General features: G+C 37.3%; 1 protein-coding gene across 2 annotated transcripts in view; it reads left to right on the forward strand.

Annotated features, from left to right (window-relative positions):
• LOC117322272 (protocadherin Fat 4-like) overlaps positions 1 to 11547 on the forward strand; it is a 38596-nt gene extending 27049 nt beyond the window's left edge. For both annotated transcript variants that reach the window (XM_033877082.1, XM_033877083.1), the window contains exons 16-31: positions 43 to 223; positions 602 to 702; positions 880 to 1014; positions 3348 to 3450; positions 3836 to 4123; positions 4412 to 4563; positions 4823 to 5003; positions 5564 to 5790; positions 6642 to 6878; positions 7636 to 7747; positions 8037 to 8164; positions 8602 to 8729; positions 8986 to 9150; positions 9962 to 10232; positions 10601 to 10629; positions 11078 to 11547. In XM_033877082.1, the coding sequence (XP_033732973.1) occupies positions 43 to 223; positions 602 to 702; positions 880 to 1014; positions 3348 to 3450; positions 3836 to 4123; positions 4412 to 4563; positions 4823 to 5003; positions 5564 to 5790; positions 6642 to 6878; positions 7636 to 7747; positions 8037 to 8164; positions 8602 to 8729; positions 8986 to 9150; positions 9962 to 10232; positions 10601 to 10629; positions 11078 to 11120 (2481 nt within the window). In that variant the 3' untranslated portion in view covers positions 11121 to 11547. The remainder of the gene's footprint in view (positions 1 to 42; positions 224 to 601; positions 703 to 879; positions 1015 to 3347; positions 3451 to 3835; positions 4124 to 4411; positions 4564 to 4822; positions 5004 to 5563; positions 5791 to 6641; positions 6879 to 7635; positions 7748 to 8036; positions 8165 to 8601; positions 8730 to 8985; positions 9151 to 9961; positions 10233 to 10600; positions 10630 to 11077) is intronic.
• Positions 11548 to 12217: the final 670 nt, after the last annotated feature.

Genomic DNA, 12217 nt, shown 5'->3' on the forward strand with positions numbered 1-12217 from the left:
GATTCACGATTAGTACACATGATTATGTTCTACATTTTATAGGTGAACGTGAGTATTGCGGACACAAATGACCACAGTCCAGTATTTTTGAGGGACAAATATAGGTTGATTGTAGAAGAGAATGTAGCTCTCAGTTCGGTCATCACCACAATAATTGCAACTGACGAAGACGTCGGCGTTAATGCGGAAACATACTTCTCTCTTTACAATAGTGCCAAATCTGGTAGGTGGACACCATTTCTCGCTCCAACAACCACTAATTTTCACATAAATCAGATGCATTTGAAATTGCTAGTTTATCAATGCAAGGAGTCTTTCTATGACTCGTCACTGATGCAGGGGCCAAAAATAAAGAATTGTTTAATGATAGCTTGAAAAATGAAAAAGGGCAAAGTTAAGGGGAATTTGATTATTTTGATTTGTCTTCTTGAGTTTTATCTTGTTTTTCTATTAAATATTTAAATCTAAAGAAAATCTTGGTGTTTTACACAGTTTTTGTTGTTTACTTAGAAAAAGTGTTTACAACATTTTGAAAACTTGCAATTGATGACGTTTAGAAACCATTGTATATATTATAAATCAGCACATTTTGTTATTGTAGTATGCAGGCAGGACTTCACCATCGATGAAATGAATGGAGAACTGAGTGTCGTAAAGACTCTTGACTATGAAACGTACAGGGCATGTCAGTTCACAGTGCGGGTAAGTATGTAGACGATTGACTATGAAACGTACATCGCGTGTCAGTTGACAGTGCTGGTAAGTATCTAGATACATGCATTTCCGGATATTGTTGTGAATGTTAAGGTAAGAAATGACACCGTTTTCATCATTTAAGTATGACCGCTGTGTAACTAGTGACATACATGATGTTTTCAGGCGTTTGACAGAAGTTCCTCCCCTCGAACTTCCAGTATTGAGGTGGATGTCACAATCACTGATGTCAACGATAACAGTCCTACATTTTCGGAAAGTACCTACCGCATTGAAGTCGCGGAAAACATACGATCCGAGGTAATATTGGAGACTTCCATCTCATTCCTGCAAAAATGTTTCTAAATATAGATTGATAACAATTTCCATCATCTCCATGCCTGCTTTCACTATAACTTTTTGAATTAATTTTTAGGTCATCTGACCCGAAGGGTCACGATGACCTATAGCCATTGTGCTTCGTCCGTCGTCGTCCGCCGTGCGCCGTCCGCCGTCCGTAAACTTTTCACATTTCAATCTTCTTCTCAAGTTCCACCAGTGGGATTAAGCTGAAACTTGCCAGAAATGATCCTGAGATGGTTCTGACCAAGTGTTGTTATTTTTCGGGTCGGTCCGAAATCCAAGATGGCCGCCATAGCCGCCATCTTGAAAAACACATTTTAAGCTTCTTCTCAAGTTCCACCAGTGCTGTTGGGCTGAAACTTGCCTGAAATGATCCTGATATGATCCCGACTAAGTGTTGTTATTTTTCGGGTCGGTCCGAAATCCAAGATGGCCGCCATAGCCGCCATCTTGAAAAACACATTTTAAACTTCTTCTCAAGTTCCACCAGTGCTATTGAGCTGAAACTTGCCTGAAATGATCCTGATATGATCCCGACCAAGTGTTGTTACTTTACGGGTCGGTCCGAAATCCAATATGGCCGCCATAGCCGCCATCTTGAAAAACACATTTTAAACTTCTTCTCAAGTTCCACCGGTGCTGTTGGGCTGAAACTTGCCAGAAATGATCCTGAGATGATCCCCACCAAGTGTTGTTATTTTTCGGGTCGGTCCGAAATCCAAGATGGCCGCCATAGCCGCCATCTTGAAAAACACATTTTAAACTTCTTCTCAAGTTCCACCAGTGCTATTGAGCTGAAACTTGCCTGAAATGATCCTGAGATGATCCCGACCAAGTGTTGTTATTTTTCGGGTCGGTCCGAAATCCAAGATGGCCGCCATAGCCGCCATCTTGAAAAACACATTTTAAACTTCTTCTCAAGTTCCACCAGTGCTGTTGGGCTGAAACTGGCCTGAAATGATCCCGATATGATCCCGACCAAGTGTTGTTATTTTTCGGGTCGGTCCGAAATCCAAGATGGCCGCCATAACCACCATCTTGAAAAACACATTTTAAACTTCTCAAGTTCCACCAGTACTGTTTGGCTGAAACTTGCCTGAAATGTTCCTGAGATGAGTCCGACCAAGTGTTGTTATTTTTTGGATTGGTCTGAAATCCAAGATGGCCGCCATGTCCGCCATCTTGAAAAACACATTTTAAACTTCTTCTCCAGTTCCATTGGTGCCATTGAGCTGGAAATGGGTGAGGATGTCGAGGAAGGCGAGCCAATATAGTGTTGTTATTTTTTTGGCCTCGTAAAAACTTTGACATGGCAGCAATGGCGGCCATTTTGTAACATGATTGCGCAATCATGGTTTTCCTGAACAACACCTATTTCAAACTTCTTCTCAAATTCCACCGGTGGGATTCAGCTCTTACTTACCAGAAATGATCCTGAGATGGTCCTTACCAAGTGTTGTTATTTATCGGGTTGGTCAGAAGTCCAAGATGGCCACCATGGCAGCCATCTTGAAAAACACATTTTAAACTTCTTCCCCAGTTCCACTTGTGCCATTGAGCTGGAAATTGATGAGGATGTTAAGGAAGGGGGGCCAACAAAGTGTTGTTATTTTTTCGGCCTCGTAAAAACTTTGACATGGCAGCAATGGCGGCCATTTTGTAACATGATTGCGCAATCATGGTTTTCCTGGACAACACCTATTTCAACCTTCTTCTCAAATTCCACCAGTGGGATTCAGCTCTAACTTACCAGATATTATCCTTAGATGGTCCAGACCAAGTGTTGTTATTTATTGGGTCGGTCAGAAATCCAAGATGGCCACCATGGCCAACAGTGCCACTATATACTTGCTAGAGAGAATACATACTACAATAATATAAGGGTTTTAATTTAGAGTCGGATGACCGTTAAGGCCCCTTGGCCTCTTGTTACAGAAATAATATCTATCCCAGGATTGAACAAAAGATACGAAAGATAATATTTTCACCTGTCAATACAAATTCAGAGTTAGGCACAGTAGAACCAAAACTAATGTACCTGTGTTATACAGCTGTTTCGTCCTTCTAGGCCTCGACTGGAAATCTGAAAATAGAAAGAACTGTCAAAATCGTACTTTCACCAAATAATTTTATACTCGTGCAATGGCGAAAGTATGTTTAGAATAAATTGCGGATAGTTTAATCAGTTATTATATAGGCTAGAAAATAAATTTACATCCATGGTTGACTTTCAAACTCCAGTTCTGCATTGAGTGGATTTTTACACTTTTGTAATGTTCCAATTGTTTCAGACGAGTGTATTTGGCACTGTCAGTGATGCAGACTCGAATGAAAACGGAAGAATAGAACTGTCAGATTCTAACACTGGCGGATGTCCTTTTAGGATTAAAACTGGTTTGTATGACATTTCCGTCTCAAAATCAGAGTTTAGAAAAATTACATTTCATACGGTTTTTAAGAAGCATTGATATATTCTCGTAATAGTAATTGTGTATCTGATTTAATCGGAGTGCAAAAATACAGATGCTGATTGCAATGTTGAAAAACATTAATACTGATAAAAAAATTTACATGCATGTATGAAATATACTTCATTTTAAGATAATGTAAAGAGATCCACGTCAAAATTGGTATCATCCATGTACCTTTTCAAAAAGATTAATCTCCAAACTGGTATCATTCTTTTACCTTTCCAAAAAGGTCCATCCCCAAAGAACCACCTCAAAATCAGTATCATTCTCCTTGTAATGTATAATGCCCATATTCTCTGCTTTTGTAGACACAACTTCACTTATAATGACATTAAGCGGTGATATAGACTACGAAACACAAACTTCATACACGTGCTTCATTGTGGCAACTGACATGGCGAAGTCAAACCGAAGAACAAGCAGCGCCACGGTCTATGTCAATATCACTGACGTCAACGATAACGCGCCTGTCTTTGACAAGCAATCATACGAGGTCAACATATCTCGTGACTTCAGCTCCGGGGAAAACGTCATCGTCGTCATGGCAACAGATGCAGATTCTGGTTTAAATAAACGAATACAGTATATTTTAACAGGTAATGGTGTCTCAGCAGTAAAAAAAAAAGGCTTTTTCTTCTTATATATATATATATATATATGTATATATATGTCTTATTGTTTCTTGTAAGAAAGTTCTCAGAGAGTCCTAAGGCTCTCGCGCACGTGTCACGGAAAGGATTTTTGGTGATATTTCATTGCTAATAATCTATAGATATATATAGGCACTGCCATCGGTTTTGTTACGCACATTCACAGGTGTCTGTTATTAACGACACTTTATAATTTCATAATTATGTACCTCATCATCGTTTCTGGCTCTCTAGGTGACGAGGGTTACCTGTCTATAAACCCTAACACTGGACAGGTGAATATTGCCAAGTCCCTGTATGACTACAGACGTGACACTATGGTGACCTTAGTGACCGCCATTGACCAGCTGCCCGGAGCCTCTGACCGTCTGTCATCCTCTGTAACGGTAAATGTTTTAAATGTCCACGTCATTTAATGAACTAAATTTTACGATATCTTGCGACGACATTCCCTGTGTTGTTCAGTAAAAGAGCCGCCAACTACAGCAGGGAGACGCCATATTAAAAGACCCTGACTGGATTATAAAGGCAGAAATGAAACTTACTTATGTTTTCAGCTTTAACAAAGGCGTGCCAAATCAGACGTAGTCGTTCGTTACCTTCATCGGGATGTTAAATAACAAGTTCTCGTGTGTTTGTCCACAGCTGACCATCAACATTGATGATGCCAATGTTCGACCCAATTTTCCAATGTTAATAGTCAACAATCTGGAACTCCGCGAGGAGACTGAGATCACTGGGGTATTTTACACGGTCACAGCAAACGACTGGGACGGCACCACAAACCGGAAGTGTTCTTGTTCCTACAGACTCGAAAACCCGTCAAGTGAGTTACTGGGGTCCCGTGCTAGTAATTAAGGTCACATGTATTACAGTCATGATATAAGTGAGTAATGAACAATCAAGAATTTTGGCATCAACGCATGACTGGTAATGTAGCTAGGAAAATTGTGTTTTATTCATTTGTAGCGGATGTAGATGTCAGATAAAAGACAACACCGCGGGGTTCGTTGTTGAATTCTCACATTTATTGAAGTTGGTTTCAATAAATAAATAAAACATGAACACGTATCGTGTATCAATGTTGATTCGCGCAAAGGCATACATTCCTTGTACGTCACAGATCTAGGCATCGCCTTTTATATAAACAATGATGAACTAATATAGCGAGCAAACCAAGACAAACCAAGATAAACCACCGTCTACCAAGGCAAATTCATAGAGTATCAATGTCGACTGAACTGCTGGCTCGCTTGGTGTCAGCAGTAGTCTGTCGACAATATTCTTTACATTGGCACGGTCTTAACGCTTTTGGAATGAAACCATATCGTTGTACAATATATCAGAGTTAAACTACAAATATGTTTCTTCTCTTTTGAATTTAAGGTGTATTCGAGATAGATTCCCAGACTGGAGAGATAAGTATGAAAGCAGGCTCGTCTTTGGACAGAGAACGTGACGGGTCGTATTACAGCATTGGCATCATAGCCCGTGACCAGGGATCTCCGCCAAAGGATTCAGAAACATTGATTTTAAACATGACTGTCCTTGACATCAACGACCAAGCACCACAATTCCGTTACAGCACTATTCGCACATTCAAGATATATCAGGTATGATGTCGATTTCATAAATTGAAATCTTGTTACATTTCGAAATGTATTCGTCAGAATGTTTTTTTGAATAAGATTAAGACATCGTTGAAATTTGTTCTTAATTATCAAATGTGTAAACTTCAGATACCAAGGGTTCAGATTCACAAAGGTAATAAAAAAAAAACATGAACGTGCATTCATTTATCAATTGTTCTAGAACGCGCCGCAATTCGCCCACGTGGTTTATTTTCTGAAACGTCAAACTACGATCAAAGATTGCTAAACTGTGACGCTCCATTCGTCTTGCACAATTTTCCATTCGATTATGAAATTGAGTCCATTATACATGATACAACTTTTTATATCCGTTACGTTATTTAAAAGGAAAATAATCGGTGAAGGTCACCTAGCCCGAAAACGCTACGGGTTATGAACCACTAAATATATTTAGAGCGATATGGGCAGACGACTTCTTCGTGATTGTCGGGGATATATAGGACACGACGTTTTTTCCCAACATGAATACTAGATTAAGTTAAAGTTAAAAAGTTGACAGAAATACATGGTATTGTAATGGGAATGCATATGTAAAATAACTTAACGGCTGTTTTTCAATAATTACTGAAGTACCCAGGCGAGCGTTACATGCCCCATGGGCCTCTTGTTTACCCTTGTAGTGTATGTTTTGTAGATAAGGTTGCCATCTTGGGAACTCACTTGAGGTTTAATTGTATTTCATTATATGGTATCGTATCTATTCTATATAACTGGTAGGAGCCCCGATATAGAAAAACCTATATATGGTTAACAGTTGTACATTACAGAATGTCATCATGGTGTCTAATATCGCAATCTGGTAATGTTTTCAGACCCATCCGTCTGGATCATCGATAGGTACCGTAACCGCTGAGGATATGGACGGTAGTGAATTCAGCAAGACGTTGTACAATGTCACAGATTTATTCTACTCTGCATCAGGAACCTTTAGCGACAGGGATACGTCAGTGTTTGGGTCAAAAACGATAGTGGTTGATTCTAACAACGGGACACTTCGTACAACACGGAGTCTCGAGCTCATTGGACAGACTTCAACCTTCTACATAATGGTAATTAGGCTGTTTACATGATTATCCATCTCACAAAGTACCTCCGTTATTCAGAATTTACATAATGTACAAGAAGGGCAGTTTATATTTTGAAACCACCCGTAATATCATATTATCATTAAAGCGGTTGAAGCTCGCCAACGTTGTTATTTCCAAGCCCCTGTCCATCACAGCACTGTATACATCAGATGGCACATAACTCTTTCAGGATGAAAGTAATATCATAACACATGTAAGATATTCCTAACAACACACTCCGAAATATTGAAAGTGTCATGTTGTCAGACATTTTATAAGATTTGGGTGTACATATTAGACGCCATTTTTGTAATATTCATTTTTAACTCGCTCGGACGAAGTCCGGGGAAATATTGCTTGTGACAAGACCTTTCCATTGTACTGCATTTGCGGACCTGCTGAGCTTGACTCAGACTTTTGACCTACTTTGAAAAAACACAGCTCTGAATTTCACACACTCACAATTTTTGTCTTAAAATGTCACCACACGATCCGGAAAAGTCGTGGTTCTTTCCTTTTTTTATCTACAAATGTTTCATTTCTAAGCAAAGAATACTATAGATGTGCAATCTTTCAATTCTTAACCTATGCATAAACATAACTTAAGTTTTTTTCTTTCTTTTAATAAATTGTGCCTTAAATTTTATTTTCATCCACAATCATTTAACTGTGTTGATACAAATTATCAAAATCAAATGAGGCTAAGCTCAAACCTATTGTTTTGTTGATATTTGTACAGATAACGGTTGAAGCAGTCGACAAAGGTGATCCTTCTATGAGGGATTCGACCCCAGTCATAATAGAAGTGACATATGAAGATCCAAATCAACATTTTCCGGTTTTCTCTCAAGGTATTTCCTAGGAAATTTTGTAAATGTTGAGACCTAAATTTCACACGCAAACAGCTTTGATGATTATGAGCTAAAAAAATAGAGAACTTACTATTTTGATAGTTGGAATTGGATTGATCAAGCTAAATAATAGTTTGAAATGTTATAATAGATACATTCAATGTTCAGTATTTTCAATACAGAATGTTTTCCCTAAGAAATAAATTACAGGCATTGGACAACGGCTGTATCTGATATACCTTCACTAGTGCTATCGCTGTTACGCCATTCCACCTCTGTTCATTTTCAGATCTGTACCAAACAGAAATCCCAAGAAGTCACTCTCTTAATGAAGTTATATTGCGAGTGACAGCATCAGATGCAGACGCAGCCCCTAAAAATGCCATAAGTTACAGCATCATAGCAGGAAATTATAGGGTACGTGTGACGTCATAACACAGTTAACAGAATCATAAACCTGTGTAATCTTGTGATAAGTGGAATAGTGTTAATGTATATCATATATGTATATCTATATAAAAAAAAAACAATAGAATTTATTCCGGAATCTGGAAAAAGAATTTGTATTTAGTTTTGGCAGTTCATTCTAATATATGAATACTTCATAATGAAATATACCGGGACAAAAAGATCTCCTTGAAGAACACCAGAGATAAAAAGTTGTGTGGCAAATGGTTAATTTCCAAAACATAAATTGATTAACGTTTTCTAATGTACTATACATAGAGAAAATATACAAGCTTGTATTTAATAATTTGTATGATATTTTAGATCAAAAGTGTGTATTAGGTATCAGACCCCAAATTCATGTAAAATATCTCAATAATGATGTTATGTTTTTGATAATCTTTCAGGATCTGATGACGGTAGATCCGGTAACTGGTGACATTAAACTCGCCTATTTAATAGATGAGAAGTTTAATACTTCAAAATTGAATTTAACTGTGAGAGCTTCCGACAGTGGCGATGTTCCCAAATACAGGTCAGTCTTTACGCCAATGAATATCGGCGACCCGTTGCGTGGCAACCACGTTCTTTACTCTGACTCTTTGATCCTATTCAGAATGTCGGCGCCTCCGCTATGACCATATATGTACATATATGTATACATATACCAAGGACTCATTTTACCTTAACATTTTATTACATAACAACACATTATCTGATCTGTGAAAGTGAAAACTGTGAAATGTTTCCAGATGAGTTTGATGAATTGAAATAACTGTTTTGTGTTTCAGTTCAAGTATTGTAAAGATTACCTTGTCCGGGGAATACGTATCATGCTTTACCGCTGAAATGAGAACTGAAATCGTAGCAGAAAAAGATTTGTTTTTCGGTGTTATGATTGGACTGGTTGGGGCACTATGCATAGCCATTGGATTGTGCCTCGTCTTCATCTACAAGTAAGTTTTAAAAGTAATGATTTTCTTGATTGTCAATCTGAAATGGGCGGGATTAAAATCAATGACTTGACAAATGATATATTTATAATGGTGGCATAATGATACTGTGAAATATATGTTATTGTACACCATAAAAATTCAAAAGTAAACTGCGTGTCACATTTTGATAAAAATCAACAATGGAAAAGACGATTCCAATTAATATCATATATTGGTGATACTTCGGAATCCAATATTGAAAATTATGAATTTTTGTTGAATTTCGGGATACAGCACCGTACCATCTAGATTTCGGCATTTTCCCGGGATCATTTTTTAGTTTTCTCGAATCGTAGATATCAAGACTTTAGACCCATAGCATCACTGACGAATTCTAGCAGGACGAAATAGCTGTATGATGTAATCAAATTCATTTTTGACGATAAGCAAACTCTCCGTTTTCATTAAAAAGTGATAATATTTTGATGTGTATTTTGTTTATAAGATTATAAACATCTGGATTTATTAACATAGAAAAATTAACATAATTGTAGAACCTTCCGCAATTGTCAAAAGATATATATTTTGGGACACATTTTTTGCGATAGCTAGTAATTATTGTGAAAGTGTGTGATGCTAAAGAGAGGAAAAAACTGCCAAAAGTATACGTCGCTTCTCATGGTGAATACTTTTACAGAAGTCCACCTTTGTAATTTTGTGAGTGTGTGATACGTGACACAAATATTATGCAAGTAAGACAGTCGTACTACAAATATTTCCCCTACATGTATTTACTATTTATTTATCATGGTCTGTGTTTTATGTACAACAGATACCGCACTGCAGCTAAACAGCTGGATGTTTATAACCCAAGCAGAAACAAGAAGAATGAGATGACATACCAGGATTTAAGGCCACCAAGCGAACAACAAGAGCACGAGTACACGAGTAATGAAGGTTTCGTACCTACCCATCCGCATACGGGTGATCCCGGAACTAAAGACTTAAATCACCCGTATATGTCAATAAAGGAAGCTAAGGGGTCGTCTGGAGACCCACCACAAACAAGCCCTTATGCATCTTTAAACGAAACGCCACACACGGTAAGATGTGCAGGATAAACCATTAAACTATTATTCTATGTATTGGCGCAGCGTCATATTTTCTTTTTTTTAAATGCCACTTCTCCAGAATTCCAGCACAGATTTTGACCAAAACTTTTATGCTAATTTCATACGTTTCCAAACGTTTGCTTGGGTACAGCTATTATTGAGAAACAACTTTATGCTTTGAAAAAGTTAGTGATACTTCTTTTCATTTCTGACAGCAGTAGGGTGCCCCAACAAATGAAAATTTACGGTTGATATCATGTTCCATCGGTTCAGAAAACTTAGGCTCTACCTCATCAGGTGTCAAATGTTGTACAGGTCGCGGCCGAAGTGGTTTCATTTATTCTGTCTTTCTTTTTCAGGCGATTATGAATCCAGCATTTGCAGCAAGGTAGGTTTGCTCATTATGGACTTTAAAACGCATGGACTGAAAAATCAAGATATGATTAAATATAGCCAATTAACTAGATATGTTAATGAAATTAACCTGCTTATCCCATTTTGATGCATTTTAGTAGTGACACAGTTGATAATACAAACTGTACCTGACATTATTTTGTAATTCAATTTTAAAAATCATAATACGTATTGAATTACGGTGCTATTGTCCCTCCTCCTCCTCCAGATTTTACCAGTCCTTTGAAATATTTTCAGTTTTTCCCGTTGCCCCATATTTATAAAAACAATTAGGCCCTTAACATCACTAACGAGTTTTAGAAGAAACACTTGCATGATGCAAATTAAATCATGTCTGGTTCAACTGTAACTAACCTATTCCTTTTAAAATTGTCAATATACCTTCTGTACAATCCTTAGATTGAAATGTTTGTCTTTTGCAGTGCAGACGATGTTTTAGTTACAGTACCACATCAACAGGTATAATAGCCATTTCTGTTCACAAAATCTGACGGAGTCCAACCCAATACGGATTATACATAGAACACGACTCGGTCTAGTGGACATAGATATCTTATTTTACAGTAAGAGGAAACCAAACATCATTGTATCATGTGTTATCGGGAAAATATTCATTAAAAATCATCAGAAACACATGCCATCATGCTTGTGACAATCGAAGAACGCTCGGTACATTCTGTGAACATTGGCATGGGCATCCATGATGTATCCCATGGTTTTGTATGTTAATCTGAAAAAAAAACCTTATAATGTTTAACTAACAACAACGGCAATAGTATTATGTACATGTGCTGTATGTTGTACATTTTCATCATGATCACCATTCATATGAGCATAAGTTAATAGACGCAAACTTCAAAATAAAAAGCAATAAAACAATGTTTTCCTTTGATAATTTTTTTTATTATTTTAAGATGCCTATTGGACTTGTCGGTCAATAGAACAATATAACAAAAATGATTAAATTATAGTATTTACATTTGTCAGCGGAGTCTCCCATTACCTCAATTTTAATCTGGGCTGCATCTATGAGTGGATAAATGCAGTAATTGTCATATCACGTGTTGTTACACCATTTTTATCACCGTCATGGAAGTGCTTCGCTCTACGAATGAATCAAACGCAGCAAGGATTCTGATTGAGAACAATTGCGTTAGTATAATGTCATTTTGGCGTTACGTTGATCATCGTCACGGGAAGGCTTTGCTGTGTGTCAGATTGGTTGCAAATCAATCACAGAAAGAAATTTGATTTAGAGATGCATCTATTCTTTTGAAATGAAGATATACGGAAATGTGTAGAAATAAATGACGTATTTATTTAAGGCAGAGCTTTACATATGTAAATGTAAATATAACAATTAAAGGCATGTTAGATTGTATTTATTGTCACTAAAATACAATATGGGTGACAGACAAATATCCATTGCGCCCCGCGCCATTCTATTTATCTGTCACCCAGATTGCATTTATATTGACAATAAACACAATCTATCAAGCCTTTAATTGGAAAAAAAAATTTGATCTTTTCGAACTGTGAGTGTCCCATTTCTATTATAGACA

Source organism: Pecten maximus, chromosome 2 (genome assembly GCF_902652985.1).
Source record: "Pecten maximus chromosome 2, xPecMax1.1, whole genome shotgun sequence".
Taxonomy (NCBI): domain Eukaryota; kingdom Metazoa; phylum Mollusca; class Bivalvia; order Pectinida; family Pectinidae; genus Pecten; species Pecten maximus.